We start from the raw sequence: 24,665 nt of genomic DNA, 5'->3' as shown, positions 1-24,665 counted from the left end.
AATAGGCAAACTACCTGAAAAAGAATTCAGAATAATGACAGTAAAGATGACCAAAAACCTTAAAAACAAAATGGAGAAAATACAAGAATCAATTAACAAAGACCTAGAAGAATTAAAGAATAAACACACAGAGACAAACAACACAATTACTGAAATTAAAAATACTCTAGAAGGAATCAATAGCAGCATATCTGAAGCAGAAGAACGAATCAGTAAGCTGGAAGATAAAATGGTGGAAATAACTTCTGAAGAGCAGAATAAAGTAAAAGAATGAAAAGAACCGAGGATAGTCTCAGAGACCTCTGGGACAATAACAAATGCACCAACATTTGAATTAAAGGAGTCCCAGAAGAGGAAGAGAAAAAGAAAGGTATGAGGAAATTTCTGAAGAGATTATAGTTGAAAAGTTCCCCAAAATGGAAAAGGAAACAGTCAATCAAGTCCAAGAGGCGCAGAGTCCCATACAGGATAAACCCAAGGAGAAACACGCCAAGACACACACTAATCAAACTAACAAAGACTAAACACCAAGGAAGAATTAAAAGCAGCAAGGGAGAAGCAACAAGTAACATACAAGGGAAACCCCATAAGCTGATCTTTCAACAGAAACTCTGCAGGCCAGAGAGAATGGCGGCATATAAAGTACTGAAAGGGGAAAATCTACAACCAAGATTACCGTACTCAGCAAGGATCTCATTCAAAATTGATGGAGAAATAAAAAGCTTTTCAGACAAGCAAAAGTTAAGAGAATTCAGTACCACCAAACTAACTTTACAACAAATGTTAAAGGGACTTATATAGCCAAGAAATACAACAGAAGAAAAAAGATCTACAAAATCAATCCCCAACAATTAAGAAAATGGCAATAGGAACATATATATCAATTATTACTTTAAATGTAAATAGATTAAATGCTCCAACCAAAAAAAAAGAGAGACAATAATCAAATCAACAAAATTAGAAATGAAAAATGAGAGGTTACAACAGACAATGCAGAAATACAAAGGATTATAAGAGACTATTATGAACAACTATATGGCAATAAAATAGATAACCTGGAAGAAATGGACAGATTCTTAGAAAAGTTCAATCTTTCAAGACTGAACCAGGAAGAAATAGAAATTATGAACAACTCAGTTACAAGCACTGAAATTGAAGCTGATCAAAAATCTCCCAAAAAACAAAAGCCCAGGAACAGATAGCTTCACAGGAGAATTCTACCAAACATTTAGAGAAAAGCTAATGCCTATCCTTCTAAAACTCTTTCAAAAAAACACAGAGGAAGGAACACTTCCAAATCCTGAAACCAAAATCAGACAAAGACAACACAAAAAAAGAAAATTACAGGCCAATGTCACTGATGAACACAGATGCAAAAATCCTCAACAAAATTTTAGCAAACAGAATTCAGCAACATTATCAAAAAGCTCATACACCATGATCAAGTTCGGTTTATTCCAGGGATGCAAGGATTCTTCAATATACACAAATCAATCAATGGGTGATACACCATATTAACAAATTGAAAGATAAAAACCATATGATAATCTCAATAGAAGCAGAAAAAGCCTTTGACAAAATTCAGCACCCATTTATGATTAAAACTCTTCAAAAAATGGGCACAGAAGGAACCTACCTCAACATAGTAAAGGCCATATATGATAAGCCTACAGCAAACATTATTCTCAATCGTGAAACACTGAAAGCATTTCCCCTAGGATCAGGAACAAGAGAAGGGTGTCCACTTTTGCCACTATTATTCAACATAGCTCTGGAAGTCCCAGCTATAGGAATCAGAGAAGAAATAAAAGTAATCCAGATCAGAAAAGAAGCAAAACTCTCACTGGTGGCAGATGACATGATACTGTACACAGAAAACCCTAAAGATAGTATCAGAAAATTACCAGAGCTAATCAGTGAATTTAGCAAAGTTGTAGGATACAATATCAATACACAGAAATCACTTGCATTTCTATACACTAACAATGAAAAATCAGAAAGAGAAATTAAGGAATCAATCCCATTCACCATTGCAACAACAAAAAAAATTAAATATCTAGGAATAAACTTACCTAAGAAGACAAAAGAACCGTACACAGAAAATTATAAGACACTAATGAAAGAAATCAAAGATGACATAAATAGATGGAGAGATATTCCATGTTCCTGGGTAGAAAGAATCAATATTGTGAAAATGACTATACTATCAAATGTAATCTACAGATTCAATGTGATCCCTCTCAAATTACCAAAGGCATTTTTCAAAGAACTAGAACAAAAAATTTCACAATTCATATGGAAACACAAAATACCCCAAATAGCCAAAGCAGTCCTGAGAAAGAAGAATGGAGCTGGAGGAATCAACCTTCCTGACCTCAGATTATACTACAAAGCTACAGTCATCAAGACAGTATGGTACTGGCACAAAATCAGAAATACAGACCAATGAAATAAGGTAGAAAGCCCAGAAATAAACCCATGCAACTATGGGTACCTTATTTTTGACAAAGGAGGCAAGAATAAGCAATGGGGCAAAGAGGGCCTCTTCAATAAACGGTGCTAGGAAAACTGAACAGCTACACATAGAAGAATGAAATTAGAACACTTCCTAACATCATGTACAAAGATAAACTTAAAATGGATTAAAGATCTAAATGTAAGGCCAGAAACTATAAAACTCTTAGAGGAAAACAGGCAGAACACTTGATGACATAAATCAAAGCAAGATCCTCTATGACCCACCTCCTAGAGTAACAAATAAAAACAAAAGTAAACAAGTGGGACCTGATTAAACTTATAAGCTTTTGCACAGCAGAGGAAACTGTAAGCAAGGTGAAAAGACAACCCTCAGAATCGGAGAAAATAATAGCAAATGAAACAATTGAGAAAGGATTCATTTGCGAAATATAAAAGCAGCTCATACAACTCAATACCAGAAAAACAAACAACCCAATCCAAAAGTAGGAAAGACAATAACAGACATTTCTCCAAAGAAGACATACAGATGGCTAACAAACACATGAAATGGCCATCATCAGAAAGTCTACAAACAATAAATGTTGGAGAAAAGGAACGCTCTTGCACTACTGGTGGGAATGTAAACTGATACAGTCACTATGGAAGACGGTATGGAGATTCCTCAAAAAACTAGGAATAAAACCACCATATGACCCAGCAATCCCACTCCTAGGCATATACCCTGAGGAAACCAAAATTGAAAAATACACATGTATACTATTGCTCATTGCAGCACTATTTACAATAGCTAGAGCATGAAAGCAACCTAGAAGTCCATCAACAGATGAATGGATAAAGAAGCTGTGGTACATATACACAATGGAATATTACTCAGCCATAAAAAGGAATGCATTTGAGTCAGTTCTAATGAGGTGGATGAACCTAGAACCTACTATACAGAGTAAAGTAAGTCAGAAAGAGAAAGATAAATATCATATTCTAACACATATATATGGAATCTAGAAAAATGGTATTGAAGAATTTATTTACAGGGCAACAATGGAGAAATAGACATAGAGAATAGATTTATGGATATAAAGAGAGGGGAGGAGAGGGCAAGACATGGAACATGAGCAACATGAAAATGTACATTACCATATGTAAAACAGATAGTCAATAGGAAATTTGCTGTATGTCTCAGGAAACTCAAATAGGGGCTCTGTATCGACCTAGAGGAGTGGGATGGGAAGGGAGATGGGAGGGAGGTTCAAAAGGGAGGGGATATACATATATCTATGGCTGATTCATACTGAGGTTTGACAGAAAACAACAAAATTCTGTAAAGCAATTACCCTTCAATAAAAAAATAAATAACTTCAAAAAAAAAAAAAGATCCCAAAGCTGGGAAAGATAAGCAATAGGAGAAGGGAGCAGCAGAGGATGAGATGGTTAGACAGCATCAACAACTCAATGGACATGAATATTAGCAAACTCCAGGAGATAGTGAAGGACAGAGGAGACTGGTGTGCTGCAGTCCATGGCGTTGCAAAGAGTTGGACAGGACTTAGCAACCGAACAACAACACCCCTGCACCTGAAATGACCAAGAAAAGAATATATTGAGACAGTGGATACTAATCTCTGGAAAACGGGAAACAAATGAGGTAGCCCTATAAGAGTTTCTAGGCCATGGTATAAGGAAGAGGACTGCAGGAGCCCAGTAATCTCCAGGTTGAGAAGACAGCTGGGAGTCTGGGAAAGTCAAGGTGGCTACAGTTTTGCAGGGCACAGTGCCAAGAAGGAGAGAGCTAAACTGAGAGCAAGCTCTGGAGACCAGTAGAAGGCCCCTTGTGAATTCAGCAGATTACTGATCAGCACATGAGCCAAGGCCCAAAGTCAAGAAAAAAGCCCAACAGAAAAAATGCAGAAAGAATGGAAAGTTCTGTAATTGGCTAGTGCTCAAAAGAATACCGTCTCAGTAATGTGAAAAAAATAGCCCCAGATTAAAGGCTGCTTTGGTCCCTCCTAAGAAAGGTTAAAAGTAAACCCTGAAAAGATCAAATTGTCTCCAAAGAATTTAACTGTCACTGGACAAAGTTCAAAAATACTTATACGAGGCTTCCCTGGTGGTCCAATGGTTGAGAATCCACCTGTCAATACAGGGGACATGAATTTGATCCCTGGTCTGGGGAGATCCCACGTGTTGTGGGGCAACTAAGCCCGTGAGACACGACTGAGCCAGCTCACCCTAGAGCTGCAACAACTGAACCTCTGCACCCTAGTCTGTGCTCTGCAACAAAGGAAGGCACTTCAATGAGAAACCTGTGCACTCTTAACTAGAGAGTAGCCTCCACTTGCCACAATTAGAGGAAGCCCATGTGCAGCAATGAAGACCCAGTGCCGCCAAATAAATTTTTAAAGATTAAAAAAATTATATTTAGGGACTTCCCTGGAGGCCCAGTGGTTAAGACCTTGCCTTCTAATGCAGGGGGTCAGGGTTCAATCCCTGGTCAGGGAGTTAAGATCCCACACGCCTCATGGCAAAAAAACTAAAACATAAAACATAAGCAATATTAAACAAGTTCAATAAAGACTTTAAAAATGGTCTACATTAAAAAAAAATTAAGGAAAAAATATTTATAGGAATACAAAAATATCCAGCCTCATCAAGGCAAAATTCACAAAGTCTAGCACTCAATCAAAAATTGTCAGGCAGGCAAGGGTAGCAGGAAGATAGAACCCACAATTAGAAAAATAATCAATCACTCAATCAAAATTGACCCAGAAATGATACAGATGTTAGAATTAGCCAACAAGGACACTGAAAGAGTTATTATAACTGTATTCCATACATTCAAAAAGACAGAGGAATGACAGGATGCTAAGTAGAGACATGGAAAGTCTATATAAGACACAAATTAAACCTCAGGAGATTAAAAAAAAAATGCACTGTCTGAGAATATGAAAAATACACTGGATGAGATTAATGATATTAATGAAGAAGAAAAAAAATAAATGATCTAAAAATATATCAACAGAAATTACACAAAATTAAACACAAAAACTGAAAAAAAAACAACAGAGCATCAGTGAGTCATAGAACAGCTTTAGACAGCCTAATATAAATGTAATTGGAGTTCTCCCACAACCCCACAAAGGCAAGGAGGAAAACAGAAAAACATTTTGAGAAAACAATCACTGAAATATTCCCAAATCTGATGAAAATGATACACACCTAGGGATTCAAGCAGCTCAATGAATTCCAAGAACAAGAAACATGAAGAAAACAGCATAAACTACTTAAAGTAGTGATGAAAGGAAAAATCTTAAAATGAGCCAGTGGGGGAAAAAAAAACACATATTACGTGACGTATACCAGTATATGTTGTTTTACTGCATTTTGCTTTACTGTGCTTTGCAGATACTTTTTTTTTTTTTAATCTGAAGGTTTGTGGCAACCTTGTTTCAAGCTAGTCTATTGGCACCATTTTTTCTAATAGCACTTGCTCACTTTATGTCCCTAGGTCACATTTTGGTAATTCTCAAAATATTTCAAAATGTCCATCAGCAAAAAGATCATGACTTGCTGAAGGCTCAGATGATGACTAGCATTTTTTAAGCAATAAAGTATTTTTAAATTAAGTAATGTACATCATCATGTTTTTTACATAAGGTTATCAAACACTTGATAGGTTGTTGTTCAGTCTCCCAGTCGTGTCCAACTCTCTGTGAACCCATGGACTGAAGCATGCCAGGCCTCCCTGTCCCTCACCACCTCCTGAAGTTTGCCCAAGTTCACGTCCACTGCACTGGTGATGCCATCCAGTCATCTCGTCCTCTGACCACCCCCTTCTTCTTCCGCTCTCAGTCTTTCCCAGCCTCAGGGACTTTTCCAGTGAGTTGGCCGTTTGCATTACATATCCAAGATACTGGTCATCTGATGCAAATAGCCTAAAAGGGTACTTAGTAAAATGTAAACATAATATTTACAACGGTTTAGGAAAGCAAACAATTCGTGTGACTTGCTTTACTGTGATATTTGCTTTATTGTGGTTGTCTGGAATGAAACCTGCCATATCTCTGAGGTGTGCCTTTATTATTTGTACAGAACAGCAAAGATAAGAATGACTACAGATGTCACATCAGAAGCAATGCAAGCCAGAGGAAGTGTAGCTGTGTTGCTAACGTACTCAAAGAAAAAAAATTGGTTCAACCATAGTAGCTCTATTTTGTTATGGTTGGAGAAGGCATGTGTCTTATATCCTCAACTGAATTAGAAATTCTCAGACTGGTTGCTAACACTAACAAAGGTGAAAGAAAAGTACAGTCATTTAAGAAGCAGGAAGCAAAGTCAAGTTGAGAAGAATCCTTGCAGTCTAGTGTTCCAGGTAGTTTTAATGCAATTAATCCAGGGCCACACTTACAAAAAACATTATTTCAAGCTCTTTAGAAGACAGGTACAGCTATTGTATGAAAGATTATTTCCTCCAAGAATACATATAATGAGAGAAGGTGGAGAGAATGAGTTTTTATTTTTGTACAACATGCAACTTGGAAAACTATCTTGGAAGGAAACTATGGGGGGAAAACATCTGAAGGCAACTTTATTAACATTCAGGTGAGGGTACAACAATCTAGAGTCAGCAAACCTTTCTGCTGTAATTAACTTCCCTGGGAAGAGGCTCTTCCGGGAGTGGTGATTCAGAAAACAGAATGCATGGATCTAAGGAGGTAGGGATAATATTGTTCAACTTAAAAAAACTGGAGCACGAAGGAATTATCTTTCCTGACAATTTTCTTCTAAAAGGGGACTACAAGAGTAGACTATAAGCCATAATGATCTAGGGATAGAAAGCTCTCAGAAGAGACTGGGGATACCCAAGTTTGGAGGTAAACCTTTTGAATATGACTTATTAGCAACTAAGAGAATGACTTCCTTGAGCTACTGTATGTCCACGACCTCAGCAATAATGTCTAAGAGATTATGTATTCCTTAAATTTAGAAAGAATGGAGCCTGTTTCTGAGTGGGAAGACAATGAACTCCTAGCCCAGACGACCACAGTTAAAATAAAACGAAAGTAACCAAAACAGTCCAAGCCAGAGAAAGGCTATTTGAATAATATGATCACTCCCTGTCCCCTGTTGCCCCAAGAAATAACTCCAAGGATTTGAGAGTAGCATGCAAAGCATTTTAAGTATATTTCATTTATGAAAAAACAAACAAACAAACTGCGAGTTATGTGTTTGAAAGAAGAGATGGTAAGCTTTGAGGTCCTCTATTTCCAGACATTGTCCACTGACGCTTTTCCTGAGCTCTTATGAGGTTACTTTATTCTGCTCCTTAGTCCTTTAAACATATGCTGCTCTGCTGAGTACCTACTGTGCCCCCAATATAAATGCTCAAAGGTCACTGTTTGGAGGGGAATTATAGGATGCTCCCTTTCTTACTGATGAAGTAAAGAGAAACGGGCTGATATGATGGGGTGCCTTACTCTAATTGAGTAGCTGTAAAAGAATGACTAAACATGGTATTACACTTAAAGTCCGTCAGCGTGTACATCCCAGACCACAATAAAGGCACTGGTTGTCAAGCTGGCTCCCTATGCTCCATGATACAGAATAATCCTGTACATAGGATACCAATGGTTCAACTATGCAAGACTTTTGCTTGGGAAGCAACAGTGATACAGGAGTTAGCTTTTGGAATCACAGGCCTTGGTACTGTGGTTATGGTACATGGGGTCTAATCAGAAGGAGCGACACTGCCACAAGAGCCATGAGACCCAGCAGGAAAACAGTAGTTGGAGAAGTTTACAACTCACCTTTCCTTTAGGATAAGACAAGGTGTTCTGAAGTGTGGATTAGGAACCACCTGAATTACAGTCACCCAGCATGATACAGAATTGGGGTTCCCAGCCTAGACTTACAGTATTAGAATCTCACAGGCAAGGCCCAGGAACCTGTGTTTTTACTCATTCCCACATCATTTTTATCTACGTTAACATTTTAAAGTCAATAATCTAGATGACAGTAGTCATTACCCTATATGAGAAATCAATTAAAATTAAATAAAACTTAAAAATTCATTTCCTTAGTCATACTGACTACATTTCAAGTGTCTCATAATCCACCGGATATAGGGGGTTAGTAGTTACGATACTGGAACAACAAAGAATGTTCCCATCACTGCAGAAGATTCTATTAGCACTGGTCTAGACTTTGAATTTGGGACAAAGATATTAAATTATCCATAAGTCTGGTACGTGTGTTTGGGTACTTGGGGCTGGAGGTGCTCCAAAATGCAGTCTTTAAGAAGGTTCTACATGTAATCTACAACCTATATGTATGTGCATGCACAGGTAGAGGCGGTGCTCTTTAGATAGCGAGACCGTGACACTGCAGGTCAAACAATGAGGAAGGCTTCTCTTTCTAAACTGCTTTGATAAGAGTTGGTTTGGCCCAACCGTTATGAACCACACAGGTCTTCTTATGCAGACTGTTTGAAAGAAGAAAATCTAGAAAAACTGACATAATAACAAATAGAGGTATTCTTTCCTCTGGAAAAACACACTCAGAGAGTTATAAACGAAACAAACAAACCCCTACCTCTGCTCTTTGGGAAGAGCTATACTCTATCCAGCTGAGGTAAAACATCCACCTTTGCTCTTCAGGAAGACCAGTACTCTATCCAGCTGAGGCAAAACACCCACCTTTGCTCTTCGGAAGAGCAATACTCTATCCAGCTGAGGTAAATCACCCACCTTTGCTCTTCGGGAAGAGCAGTACTCTATCCAGCTGAGGTAAATCACACAGAAACTCTCCCTGGATATGCCTGCCAGTCGATGGTCATAGTCTTCATCAATGTTTGGATTAAATGTTGGATCCACATCAACATAGTTTCGATCTGCACACAAACGCAGTCCTTCCTGCATTGTCTCATTAGCTAGCCATTCCTCTAGTTTAGAAGAGGTTGTAACATAATAAATGATACCCTAATGAGAAAAAAGATTAAAAAACACCTCAGGCTAAATCACAATCTGAATTAACACCAATATCTCATTAAATTAATTGTTTATACTGATAATATGAATCAAAGTGACATTAGTTTACTAACTTTAAAATAGTCTAAAAACAATTCCAATCTATTGAATTTACGATCTTTTAAGAGGTGAAAAACCTTTATTGTAGTGCATTTATTTTGAGAAATTTCTCACAGAACTATTAAGCTATCTTGTGATCCTATGTCAAGTTATAAAAATATAACCAATAAATAAAGCAACAGAAACACATATTTAGAGATAGGAAATGCCACACACACATACACGTTACTAATAAAAAATGTTGTAAAGTCAATGTCTTTAGCTTCCTGAGGTTGGGTTTAACCAAACGTTAATTAAACAGAAGACTCAGGCTTCAACCCAATCAACACAAATAAGGTGGTACACAGAAGTAATAACACATGAATTATGAAGATTTAGCATATGCTTTCCTCTTGAAAATGCTGGCTTTGCCTATAAACCTCTAGCAATAACCATGTTGTGTATCTGCAAAATCTCTAGCAAAAAACAGAATACCTGTGCAGTAAAAAACTGCTGCTGCTGCTGCTAAGTAGCCTCAGTCGTGTCCGACTCTGTGCAACCCTGTAGATGGCAGCCCACCAGGCTCCCCCGTCCCTGGGATTCTCCAGGCAAGAACACTGGAGTGGGTTGCCATTTCCTTCTCCAGCAGTAAAAAACTAACCTTGCTCAAAGAGAGGTTTGGCCTTTGCACTTGGGTTCTGGGAGTTCAGCTCTAATCCCTTGCAATGTCCTGCCTGATAAGAGAGTCTTTATTTACCTGGAGGCTTAGAACCATGAACTCTAGAGGATCTGGAGAGTAAGACTGGTCACGTGGATGGTCAAGCAAGTCCAAATGGTGTGTGTCGATAAAAACTCTGCACACCAAGGCTCAGGCACGCATCCTTGGCTGGCAACACTCTTGAAGGTACTGCTGTAGGTGTTTTGGGGAGGAATGAACACACTGCAAAGTCCACTGGGAGAGGACAACTGCACATTCACGCCTTAGGGTCTCTAGACTTTGCCCTATGCTTCTTTCCTGGGCAGACTTTACTCTGTATCCTTCCAGTGTAATATGTTCTAACCACGAGGATGATGGCTTTGCTGAGTTCTGAGGGTCCTTCTAGCAAATTAATGAACCTGACTGTGGTCTCGGAGACCCTGAAATTGCAGTTGGTGTCAAATGTGATGGTGTTTCGGGGGACCTCTCAAATCATACAATACTTTCATTCAGATTTCTGAAAGCAGTTGTTAACAGCAAGGGCTAAGGAGTCAGTCAAACCTGGGTTTTAAGTACCTGATTTCACTTGCTAGTTAGAGGATTGTGACCAAGTTAACTTTTGATCCTTGTTTATTTGTAGAACAGGAATGTAATATTCCTTTAGAGAATTAGCTAAGATATACATAGGCGTATGTATACATGCAAGCATGTGTGCGTGTATTCTTTAATACAGTGCCTAAAAGAGATGTGCTACAGATAATAGTATTAATAATATTAATGAACAAATGTAGTAAGTTCCACTAAAGAAAGAAATGGCAAGATCTTCACAGGTATAATTTACTAACTGTATTGGATACTAGAAAATTTCTATCGCTATGAAAAAGCAAAGCACAAGTTAAAACAACTATATATATATATATATATATATTTTTTTTTTTTTTTTTTAAAAAGAAGAGCCTCTGACACCAGAAGCTCTAAAGAGGTACGTACCCTTACCTTGACATAGTAAGTGGTGAGTACTTTCCGAAGATCAAAGACTTGAAGCATAGAAGCAGCACTGTTGTCAGTGATGCTATAACCCTCCAGAATGTACTTGGTGACTATCACTTCCCAAGCTAGCCAGCGCTGGCTAAATGCAGCATTAAATGAAAGCACATGAGGAATATGGCCAGGTTCACAACAGCAAAATCCTTCATCTTCCTCAACACCTTCGGTAATGGCCTCCACTTCCCGTTGTTGACAGTAAGTACCTTAGAGAGACAGAGAGAGAGAGAAAGTTCTTACAGCAAACAGGTAAAACATGAAGTGGAAAAAAGAATGCTTCAAAGATACGAGAAACTTTGAAATAAAAACACATTTAGTTTATAGCAATTGAGAATATGTGTTGGATCTGCTTTAGACTGTCCATTAACAAACTGCAGGACACTCCTGAAGAGACACATAGTATGCATTCATCTTCTGCAGAATCAGAATGTGTACCAGCACAATCGGGTCTGAGAATTTGTGAAATAAAAACAGAAAGTCAGATTAAAGAAAGAATTAGAGTCACAGCTATCTATGCCAACAAAATATCATCCATCACATTAATGTTAATTTTTATTTTGTTCTGTGATCTTGCTTTCATTTAACCTGTAAATTCCTTACATTATACAAGGACTACAGAGTGATTATAGCTAATTTTAAAGCTATATATTAAAGTTGAGAAGTGAGTGAAGTCGCTCAGTTGTGTCCGACTCTTTGGGACCCCATGAACTGTAGCCTACCAGGTTGCTCCGTCCATGGGATTTTCCAAGCAAGAAGGAAATGGCAACCTACTGGACTGGGTTGCCATTTCCTTCTCCAGGATATATTAAAGTTACATTATAACAAAAATAAGTGGGATGTTATAATAAATTTTTTATTTTAAACAGAACACATACAACATGCATATTTCAAAAACTACTCTGAGAGAAAAAGATGTCATGACACTTAGCCCCACTCGGTGATGGTGGTGATGGTGTATGATGAATGATAAGACTGAAGAGGTAAGCTTGGCCAAGCTAATGAGCTATACTGTTTAGCACTCCAGAGCCTTTGACAATTTTACTATTTCATTTCTTGCTTAATTACGTTAAAGAGCACTTCCAAAAAAGTGCTACACAGTGGTGACAAGAAAAACTATCTTGAAGCTGACACTGACACAAACAGAAATTCATGCTGTGGCTTATCATTACCCATGACTATAGACACACATATACATTTTTTAAAGAATAAGGATGTATGTAATCTTATAAAGTATTTTTTAAACCAATAATGAAAATGAAATTTAATCAATTTGCTTTTAATACTTAATTTAAAAAATGAAAAATGGCTGAACTGGTGAGAGATACCCACAAATTAGGGTACTACTGGTTTCTACTCTGGGCTCTGAGGATTTTTGATTCTATAGTCATAAAACTATAGTTACAATTACTTTTTAAGCCGGCTCAGTCATATTTCAATGTAATCAGTATTACACTGGTTTTGTATAAAAAGAGCCTTAAGAAATTTTCCTTCCTTATTTATATGAGACTAGAGAGGGCAGAAGAATTATTCAATTTCTAGAAGAAACTTCCTGAGGCTGGGTTTTCAAAACTGTGGCATGAAGTAGGGTCTATTCCTTACATTTTATATGTTATTACTTCATTTTATGTCATCTTTCTAAATAGTCAGTTAAAGATTTTCAAGTAAAGGAAATAACATAAAGAGCTATATTTTGTGCAGATGACTCTGTTAGTAGTACACAGAAGAGAGATGGGGCAGGAGTGAATTTACAGGTTTTGACATTTTCTCAGGAGAGACAGAATGAGGTCCATGTTCATAGTAGCAGAATAAATAGAAGAACTGAATTAATTGTGGGGTGTTTTTACTCTTACAAACCTCAAGAACACTTTCTACCCTGACATGCCCTAGTCATACATTTTGCTTGAAAATGAAGTCAACAATAAGCATAAAAATATTAATAACTGCAGAAGAATTGAAACTTGAAATTCTAAAGGAACTATTACTGATTGTTTCCTGGATTAGCTAGATCTTTCAGTCACTTCAGAGTGAATATAACTGGTTAAAAAAAAAACCAAAAAACTAACATGAAAACCAGTCATGTTAAAATAAATTTGAGTAAAAACTGAAAGGAATCCAATCAGCATAAACATTTTTGACCTATCAAGTCTGACCTGGAAAACCGTACTTGGTGGAAGTAACATTTAAAAACAGAAGTAACATTTACAAACTTGGCAGAAGCTATAACCAGAAAAAAATTTTTTTAAATATTTACTTATTGACTGTGTCAATTCTTAGCTGCTATATGCAGGATCTTTCACTGCAGCACGTGGTTTCTCTAGTTGTGGCAGGTGGAAGGCTAGGCTGCCCCTCGGCATGTAGGATCTCAGTTCTCTGGCCAAGAATCCAACCTGTCTCCCCTGCATTTGCTAGGTGGATTCTTAACCACTGGACCATCAGGGAAGTCCCAGAAAACTTTGATAGACAAAAAACATGACTGATAACTCAAATATTAGACATAAAATTTACATGGAAAAGAATCTTAAGGATGTCAGTAAAATAAAAATGGAAATGAAAAATATGAAGGCCTATCAACAACTGATTGAGAACGTTTAGTTAAATGTCACTTAAAATTTAGTATTCACTAAGATAGACAATAACATCAAGGGCATTAAATTGGCTTAATGGAATATAAATCAGAAAACACATCAAAAGGATCAGCAGATCCAAATATCTGCCTGGCAAAAGACTGACAACACTCTTAATTAATATTTTGAGGGTTAGGAAGTATATAGATGGAACAGGGACTAACACTGTGAAGAAAAGAAAATAAACAAAGATCACAACAGAATTTGAGCAAGAATATAATAATTCCTCATCAAAGTTCTAGAATGAAGAGAAAGGAGAAAAAGTCATTGTTTAGATTATTTAATCATCCTATGAAAGACAGTAATTCTGCATCTTATGCTATCTGCTGTGAGAGGTGCTGGATATACAATGATAAATGAAACAGACAGGATTCCTGTCCTTGAAGAGTTTATAATCTACAGCAAAGGTTTACAAAATACAGCCCTGGGCCAAATTCAAGCTAACAGTGGTTTTGGTACTTTTAAAAGGTTGTTTAACAGAAAAATCAAAGAACAAGAAACAAAGAATGTGCATGGCTACAAAAGTCTACACTATTAACTATCTTGGCTCTTTCCAGAAAAAGTCTGCCAACTCCTGGGTTACAGAAGAAATAAACTAAAAACAAACACAAACAAATATAAAATTAGAATTCTAACAGTTATTCTAATTATTAAAGATAATTAAGGAACTAGAGGTGGAAGATTGGTGGCAGGAGAGGAGATGGCTGGTACTTTCTGGGCAAAAGGAGAGTGATAAGAAGGTCTTAGTAAAGAACTCAGCATAGCTAAGACACTAAAGCACAAGCTGGAATCAAGATTGCCGGGAGAAATATCAATAACCTCAGATATGCAGATGACACCACCCTTACAGCAGAAAGTGAAGAGGAACTAAAAAGCCTCTTAATGAAAGTGAAAGAGGAGAGTGAAGTTGGCTTAAGGCTCGACATTTAGAAAACTAAGATCATGGCACCTGGTCCCGTCACTTCATGGGAAATAGATGGGGAAACAATGGAAACAGTGGCTGACTTTATTTTTTGGGGCTTCAAAATCGCTGCAGATGGTGATTGCAGCCATGAAATTAAAAGACGCCTACTCCTTGGAAGGAGAGTTATGACCAACCTAGACAGCATATTAAAAAGCAGAGACATTACTTTGTCAACAAAGTACGTCTAGTCAAGGCTATGGTTTATCCAGTGGTCATGTATGGATGTGAGAGTTGGTCTATAAAGAAGGCTGAGCACCAAAGAATTTATTCTTTTGAACTGTGGTGTTGGAGAAGACTCTTGAGAGTCCGTTGGACTGCAAGGAGCTCCAACCAGTCCATCCTAAAGGAGATCAGTCCTGGGTGTTCACTGGAGGGACTGATGCTAGGACTGACTGAAACTCCAATACTTTGGCCACCTGATGTGAAAAGTTGACTCACTGAAAATGACCCTGATGCTGGGAGCAATTGGAGGCAGGAGAAGAAGGGGACGACAGAGGAAGAAATGACTGGATGGCATCACCAACTCAATGGACATGAGTTTGAGTAAACTCTGGGAGTTGGTGATGGACAGGGAGGCCTGGCGTGCTGCAATTCATGGGGTTGCAAAGAGTCGGACACAACTGAGCAACTGAAATGAACTGAACTGAGGACGCTGAACGAAGGCCAGTGTGGCTAAAGTGGATGAGAAGGGTGCTAATAAAGTAAGCTGGAGAAACTGGCAGAGGACAGATCTTGCAGCTGCTGTAGGACATGCTATGGAGTTTGAATTCTACTTTAAACGCAATTAAAAAAACCACTGAAAATTTTAACCATGGAAAGGACATAACTCTATTTGCCTTAAGAAAAAGAATTACCATGGCTGAGTGAAAAATTACAGGGGCCCCTTGCTACTCAAACTCAACATGAGTTCAGAAAGCAACATGCGGCTTCCCTGGTGGTTCAGATGGTAAAGAATCTGCCTGTCATGCGGGAGATCTGGGTTTGATCCTTAGGTCAGGAAGATCCCCTGAAGAACACCCACTCCAGTATTTTGGCCTGGAGAATTCGATGGTAAGAGGAGGCCTGGCATGGGGTTGCAAAGAGTTGGACATGACTGAACGACTAACATTTTCACTTTCAGAAAGTAATAAGTACTGCATTCCCAAACTGATTTGAGTTGTTTTTAATGAGAGTTTGGATGGGAAAGATTTATCCAAAATTTTATTTAATCTATTTGGTACTGGAGAGTAAGGGTGGGAGAGTGAAAATTTGGATCGATTTTTTATTTGGAGCATTTCTGACCAATCTGATGGAATGAGCAGTAACAAGGACTCCTTTCCAATTCACACACAGAAATGCTGGATAAAATAGCCTCCCCACAAAATATTTGTTAAAGAAAAAGTTAAAAAAGCAAAGGTGAAATCTTCAGGTACCATCAATTTAACAAGAAAGTGAAGTTACAGCAGTGGTATCTGTAGTGATGAGGGGGTGCCAACTTTTGGATGAGACCAATTGCATTCAATTTGAACAGCAGTGGGTTAAGATCCTAGAAGAGACAGAATTAATGTCCTGAGATTCTGATGGACAGTCAGGAACAAATCATAAGACAATAGGACATTTTGAAAAAGAGAGAGAGAATGGATTACAAATAAATAACAAATATATAACAGACATTAACATTTACTACCCTGAGAGTTACACAAGTAGAATCTTATTTCTGATGAATGGAATAACTTTAGAAAAGCACTTGCTTCATTAAAAAAGATATTACATGAAAAAGGTGCAAACTTTCTGATTCAATACTATGGCAAAAATAAAGCTATAGGGTACAGGTCTGATTTGATCCTCTATTTAGACAAATGCTTTGACAAATGCTTTACTTCCTGTTTCAAGTTAAAAACACCTATGGTACTTAGAATAGATCAAAACACTGTTTGAATGCTTTCTCTAAGAACTTTCCAGTCCAAATGTTCCCTTGATTGGAAACATGTGCACTAATAGGACTCCTTCAATTCCTATGAAACAAGTTTCCATTTCTGCTTACATGACATTTACTTTATAGCAGTTGATAAGATCAAGCTGATATGTTTCTGAATGCACAATTTTTTGTGTAAAAATAGCTTCATTCGTCAGTATACAAAATTGTTGAGGGCTGGCAGGAGAAAACAGAATAACTGCTTAATGGATGTGAGGTTTTATTTGGGGATGATGAAAATGCTTTGGAACTAGACAGAGGTGGTGCTTATGCAATATCACGAATGTACTTAAATGCCACTGATTTGTTCATTTGAAAATCGATGTTATGTGAATTTCATCTCAATTAAAAAAAAAACTGTTGCAGACAATGGCATGGCAACCACATGAAAGTAACTCAGCTAACCTCTGCCTCTAATGAACACACGCAGCTAGTCACAAAGAGACAAGCAAGAGGGCAAGCACAGAACAGAAACTCACTACCGCCAGGAAAACAAGTGTGCTGTACACTATAGACACTACCTTTACATACTGAGCATACTGCAAAAAATTGTTCTTCTCTGAATGTGACATTTGGAAAAAAACTAGTAATTACTCTTTAATAGCTTTTCTCCTTCCACAATTCCAAAGACTAAGAATCTTATTTTATAAGTTTCTATTTGAGATGTAAACACACAAAACTTAGATGTCACAGGAGTACATTATAGAAATTAAAGGTAATATCTTACCTCTGAATTCAAGTCCCCGCAGCTGGAAAGTCACTAGTCCATTTCCAATCTCTATCAGGTGAACTAAGGCATTGAGGTAGTCAGAGGCAAGAATGAAACAGTCCCCAGTACTATAGTTTCCCCACCGTCCTAGGAGCAAATCACCACATAGACTGTGTTGCAGGGATCGGGTTAAATGCTCATAAAAGATGGAATTCAAATTGTTGTCATCTGATCCTGTAAGAAGGGATTAAAAAATGTTAAATTATTTTAAGTCCCCTTTTTATCTACAAATAAGATTGTTAAAAGTATTAAAACTAATTTCCAGTTAGGGTTATATCTATATTTCTTTAACAAGGAGGACAATATTCAGATATCCTTAGACTTTCTACATAAAAATGAAACAAAGGACAATGGGAAAATTTCTCAGAGTTAGAAGTCATATAACCTCTCTAAATCTATGGTTCCCATCCATAAAATGTAAGAATTGGATTAGATAAGATCTTAGATAGGATCTAAGGTCATTTCTGCCTCTTCAGCACACCACGATCTTTTCTATCACTGCTCAATTAACTATGTCTTATAATGAAAACCATGCAAGAGAAATGAAAAAGATAAAAGCAATTTAAAACCACAACAAAAAGACACATTGATAAAGTGAAAGTTTCTCAATCGTGTCCAACTCTTTGCAACCCATGGACTATACAGTCCGTGGAATTCTCTAGGCCAGAGTACTGGAGTGGGTAGCCTTTCCCTTCTCCAAGGGATCTTTCAAACCCAGGTCTCTGGGACTGCAGGCGGATTCTTTACCAGCTGAGCCACAAGGGAAGCCCAAGAATACTGGAGTGGGTAGCCTATACCTTCTCCAGGGGATCTTCCCAACCCAGGAATCGAACCCAGGTCTCCTGCAATGCAGGCGAATTCTTAGCCAACTGAGCTATCAGGGAAGCCCAACACTGATAAAGGAAGAAAGTTAAGTAATATGAGATCTGGACAAACAACACAGTCCAAAACAAAGAGAAGTTGGTCACTTAAAAACAAAACAAAAAACAACTGTATATTGAGATGTCTAATATTACTTTAACGGAAATAAACCATATATATAGTAACAGCAACAGGAACCAGAAAAATTCTTTAGAGTCATCCTTTAAGAAAAAAAAAATTACGATAAAACATCACCCAATAAATGAAATGACTGTCTTCAAAAATAGTGTATCCAAAGCAATAATCTGTAAATGGGTGCCCAAAGTATAGAACTAAAGAATGGCAAAATATACTAACCTAAATGTTTATTTTAAACTCCGCTTAACTAAATAACAAAATAAAAAGGAAATCCTAGGCTCAAGCTTCAATAAAACGGTTGTGTCTGATGCTCTGTCTGCTCATTATGAAAGTGTGCATGTTACATCAGGACATGGGTCTTTGTGATACGCAGGAAGGCAACATCATTCCAAGACCCTTACAAGGACATATCAGAGTTGAGCCAGCTGTTTTATCCACCAGAACATGATAAACACAGTCATTAATATCAAATAAGTAGTCCTCCTTAATCCAGTTTTATAATTATCAATCAATATGATTACTATAATTTAGTTTCTCAAACAGAGCACTTGAGTAATCTGTGAGTCAATGAAAACAAATACTCCAGTCTATGGGGAGCCGTATTTCTTTTAGTAGGTTAATACACTGATATTCCGGTTGATACATTAATCCTACATGGCTGGGACAATGAGATTCACTCTTTCTGTGCCAGATTATAGGTAACAGGTAGACCCATAGGCCCAAAGTTTAGGTAATGGTAATGATCTGTCTGTCTGTTCAGTCGCTCAGTCATGTAATGAGACCACCAAAATCTCACCCAATGAAGCCTGACCTTGAGTGGCTATTTGGCTCCTATAGAGTACCTCTCTATATACAATAAGCTAAATGAAATTACATTAACATTTCTCTAAACATCTGGGGAGGCAGAGAAGCAAACATGTTAATAAGTAAAGTTCAGACTGCATACTCTTCAATACACCTCAGTAGATTTACTTTCACTGCTCTACTTTTTAACCTTTGTAAGAACAACCTTTGAATGGCAGTATTTATGCTTATCAGCATTCTTAAAATGCATTTTATAAAAGATGAGTATATAAATTTTAGATACTCTATTTCACATGTATTTTGCTAAAGTAAAACAATGCAAAGGATGCTTAGTTATTAAAAAATGACCTCTGGATGCCACAGAGGATTCCCAGTAAGTTGGCAGTGAAGTACAAATATAACAAATTCCTTAGACTTGCTTCTTTACTCAAAAATAGGGCTATTACCTGGATTTCTATCGAGCTGGGAAGCTAATCTGGTATTTGAATGATCCACTCGTTTTGTGCTGAAAAGGGCAAAACAAAACATCTTTAGTATGCTTTTTTATATTAAAGAAGCCTAATAATTAAAAGTGAAAAAACTATAATACAGATGCAATAAATATTACCATTTTATGAAAATGTCTGAGAAAACTCTGTTTAGTAACATATTGATAAAGTTCTCCAAAAGAACAATTTTAGGGTAAGGATTTACCCTAAATCTTCTACCTCTATCATACATAAACACAAATTTTTTCTTAGCTGAAGAGCATATAGAAATACAGTAATGAGTTTACTGTAAAAATTTTTGATTAGGTTGAAAAAATGCATACTGTACACAGTTCATAAAAATACTCAGTGCATGAAACATTCCTTGTAAATGGAAGATTATTAATGTCCATGGGACAATGTTCATGAAAACAGTGGTTTCCAAAATGTGGTCCACAGAACCTGGTGCATGAGACTCAAGATCTTTTCAGGGAGTTTTCCAAATCAAGACCATTTTCTTAATAGTACTGAACTGGTATTCACTTTGTTTTTATTCCCACTGTGTTGACAACTGCACTGATGGGCACAAACAATGGTGGGTAAGACTGCTGATGCTCTAACAGGAATCAAGGCAGTGGCACCAAACTGTACTGTTTTTCACTGCTACCCATGCACAAGATAAAACAAAAATTCAGCTTCCCTTAAAAATGTCCTTAATGAAGCAACAAAAATATTAATTTTATTAAATTGCAGTCCCTCAGTACAGGTCTTTTTAATATTGTGTGTGACAAAATACACATAAAGCATTTCTGCTGCATTCTGAAGTAGGATGACCGACTATGCGGAAAGCACTTGAGCAGCTAGACTGCACTTGCTTTTTTCCCCATGGATCACCATTTTCACTTGAATAAACTACGACTATTCAGACTTGAGTATCTGACAGACATTTCTCAAGTGAAGAAAGTGAGTCTGACATTTCAAGGAAAATAACTGCTAATTATACCTGTTGCCAGTAATAAAAACTCAAGATTTCAAGTAAATATTAAAATTTTAGAAAACTTTCATTTACCACCATGTGCTTGATAGCTTCCCAATACTTCAGTACTTTTAAGATTGGTGGTGATAATGAATATATATATATGTATATATAGTATAATGAAATAGGTAAAAATCCGGAATAAATACATTACTTACTGAACTAGTATTTTCCAAATGATAAATAAAGATGTTACAAGCATATGCATGGATAAAAAATCCATTCACACTATAAGACGTATCAGTGAATTTTGATGTAATACAGTTCCCAAAATTCACCGATACAGTTTTAGATTCCACATTTCCACTAATCATTAGGAAATTACCATTTGTAGAAGGATCAAAGAAGAATACCCACAATTGTCTAAAAAGGATATTAAAATACTTCTTTTCAAACTATATGTTTGTATGGGGCCAGATTTACTCTATATACTTGAACCAGAACAACATACTGCAACAACAGATTGAATGCAGAAGCAGGTAAGATAATCCAGCTGTCTTTTATTAAGCTAGACATTAAACAGATTTACAAAATAAAGAAAACAATGACATTCTTCTGATTTTTTTGGTGTGGAATGGGAAATAATTATTTTTCATTAGAAAAATGTCATTTATATTAACATGTAATGAGTTTATTGTTATCTTTATATTAATAAACATTTAAAATTCTGAGTTTTGATTTACACTGGGCTTCCCTGATGGCTCAGTGGGTAAAGACAGACTGCAACGCAGGAGACACAGGAGACATGGGTTCGATCCCTGGGTCAAGAAGATTCCCAGAAGGAAATGGCAATCCACTGCAATATTCTTGCTTGAAAAATTGCACGGACAGAGGAGACTGACTGGCCACAGACTAAAGGGTCGCAAAGAGTCGGACATGACTGAGTGACTAAGCACAGCACAGGCAGCACGTTGTAGAATATTTGTGCACGTATGTGTGTGCTAAGTTGCTTCAATCATGTCTGACTCTTTGTGACTCCAAGGACTGTAGCCTGCCAGGCTCCTTCTGTCCATGAGATTCTCCAGGCAAGAATACTGGAGTCGGTTGCCATGCCCTCCTCTAGGGGATCTTCCTGACCCAGGGATCGAATCCGCGCCTCTTATGTCTCCTGCACTGGCAGGCAGGTTCTTTACCACTGAGACACCAGGGGTGTAATAGATAATATATCTGCAACAAGAACTCTTTGGAGACTTCAATAATTTTAAGATTTTATGTGAAGGGGTTCTGAAATCAAAAAAGTTTAAGAACTGTTGCCATAGAAGTTATTCTGAACTAAATTTAAGTTGGCCCAAAAGAAAACAAAGACATAAACAAACACTGAAATTCACCAAAAAGGGAAACACTATGTGTAGTTTTAGGTAGAAGACCAGAGAAGTTTCATATCCATAAACTAGTTCATTGTTCAAAAGTCGAGATTACCATTTTCACCTATTGTATGTGCCGATGTGTGGCAGTGTGGAGAGAAATGCAGTCATGGAGCTCGCCAGCTGAGTTATAAATTTGTACAAGCTCTTTCTGAATCAATACATTAATATATATCATAAATCTTTATAAAGTTTAAGCTCCATGATTCAGTATTTCTCCTTTAGATATTTTCTTATATTAAAAAAAAAAGAAAAAAATTTGGAAAGATTATATACATAGATAATTTCTAGGCATCACATTAAACATCTCATCTAAGGAACTAAGCTTCAATGGGGAAAACACTATATGTACAAAGATGATCATTTAAAAGTCTATCCTCATGAAAAACTACAAATAATTTAGAAAAAGTTTAGCTCTAAAAACACCTTTCTTAGAAAACTATGAGATAATTAATTATGACTACTATAATGAAGTAACATTGTGTAGCATAAAGTTTCAGAGTAAGATTAATGTGAAACAGTTCTAAGAAATAACATTAAAAGCAAACAGAAAATGTGTATATGTAACTAGGACTATGTTTTAAAATCTTAAGAGAAAAAAAAAAAGGTAGAGAAAATTGACTGAAAATTCTTCCAATTTTATACAATTTTAGAACTTTAAGAGTATTCATAAAATTTCAAGCATTTCAATACAAAAAACTGATTAATCAAGAATAATTTACAATAATGCTGTCAATAGTTTTTCCTAGGAAAGAAAAAAGATAAAAATTGGCTTTAAAAAACTTGTCTTTACTCACTTATAGTCTCTCTCCCAGAATTTCACAGGCCGAACATATGACGTGATGAATATTGCACTTCCCAAAAAAGGGTTCAGTGGAGTAGAAAAGAAGGCTGACACAGCAGCCTGAACAAACAACATGGCTGAATCTATGGGAAAACTGGTTAAGGATCTTAACATTTATCTGGTTATTACACACACACACATGCACACATTCACACCTCTCATAAACACACCGCAGTTAACAGCAGTTAGAAAAATGAGGTTCATCAAAGGAACACAGAAGAAAGTGTTCTGGGCAGTATGAGGGGTAGAAGTAAAAAGACACAGCCAGGAATGTACAGCACAACATGATGCTGTGAAAGGAGCCAAATAAATATTTGCTAACGTGTGTTTGGTAAAATTCCATATACCACTCGGGTAGATATACCCAAACCATGCTCAGTTTTAAACTTCCAGATGATAAAAACTAAAATTTAAAGATACAAAAAGTGTGCATATCAACATCTACATGGTCACTAACATTTATACTTACTTAGAATGCACATTTAAGATGAGAACAGAACATTTTGAACATAAAAGTTTAATTATAATCATATCATTACAGAAAATGTTTTGAACCCTCATTCATTTATACATATTTTTAAGCACATTTTATATGTATTGAAAATTTATAGACTTTAATACTCACATATATTAACATAAAAATTTTAATCAGCATCACTTAATTATAAAACTTTAATACTGTCCTCATGCTCAGATGATCTGTGGACCACAGATGTTAATACAAATAAAACAATCAAAATAGGTACAGGTGTGGGTTCAAAGGATTATGAGTTTCTGATAATTTATCACACAGTAACCTATACTCCGGGTTTCCCAGGTGGCTCTAGTGGTAAAGAACCTGCCTGTTAATGCAGGAGAAGTAAGAGACATGGATTTGATCCCTGGGTAGGGAAGATCCCCGGACGAGGGCATGGCAACCCACTCCAGGGTTCTTGCCTGGAGAATCCCTTGGACGGAGGAGCATGGTGGGCTACAGTCCGCAGAGTCGCAAAGAGTCAGACATGACTGAAGTGACTTAGCGTGCATGTATGTACCCTATATTCTATGCCTGGGAAACGTTATACTTACAAACCAACATTCTCAGCAAGGATATGACTGCCCTTTCTTATAAAATTTTTACTAGAAGGATACGGGGCACTGCAAAAGGCTGAGCGAAAGCATGGAAAGCAGAACCCCACGTGATCTGCCATGGGGCAATATAAGTATACACAAACTGCAACTTATAAAGGAGTTCCCAAAGCTGTGGGAGGAAAAAACAATCAGCAAAAAGCTTATCATCAGACTTAAAATGGAAAATTTGAAAAACTTCTAAAACAATTTTCTTCCTAACAAGGAAACAGCATTGAAATAAAAGAAATAACCCTGCCAAAACACTACACGTGTTTTTAAGTAAAGATAGTTACTGACTTATGGATTTGTGTTTTTTTTTTTTTTTTTAATTCTATACTCTCTACTGGTTATATTACAACTACAAACAAAAAAAAAAAGGTAGGAAATACAGATGTCTGTAAAACTTAAGCAATAAATATATATTTTTATTCTAATACATTTCCCTCAAATTTT

The 24,665-nt window shown here is 36.8% G+C and overlaps 1 protein-coding gene across 5 annotated transcripts in view; it reads right to left on the bottom strand.

The window, feature by feature from the left end:
- PCNX1 (pecanex 1) overlaps positions 1 to 24,665 on the bottom strand; it is a 175,995-nt gene that overhangs the window by 23,870 nt on the left and 127,460 nt on the right. For all 5 annotated transcript variants that reach the window (XM_065941703.1, XM_065941705.1, XM_065941704.1 and 2 more), the window contains 6 exons: positions 24,234 to 24,342; positions 23,056 to 23,185; positions 19,838 to 19,896; positions 17,547 to 17,762; positions 11,230 to 11,483; positions 9,219 to 9,449 (listed from right to left, as the gene is read on the bottom strand). In XM_065941703.1, the coding sequence (XP_065797775.1) occupies positions 9,219 to 9,449; positions 11,230 to 11,483; positions 17,547 to 17,762; positions 19,838 to 19,896; positions 23,056 to 23,185; positions 24,234 to 24,342 (999 nt within the window). The remainder of the gene's footprint in view (positions 1 to 9,218; positions 9,450 to 11,229; positions 11,484 to 17,546; positions 17,763 to 19,837; positions 19,897 to 23,055; positions 23,186 to 24,233; positions 24,343 to 24,665) is intronic.

The sequence above is a fragment of the Muntiacus reevesi genome, chromosome 7 (assembly GCF_963930625.1).
Source record: "Muntiacus reevesi chromosome 7, mMunRee1.1, whole genome shotgun sequence".
Taxonomy (NCBI): domain Eukaryota; kingdom Metazoa; phylum Chordata; class Mammalia; order Artiodactyla; family Cervidae; genus Muntiacus; species Muntiacus reevesi.
The sequence above is the reverse complement of the archived record's forward strand: the minus strand, read 5'-3'. Positions and strand labels throughout refer to the sequence as shown.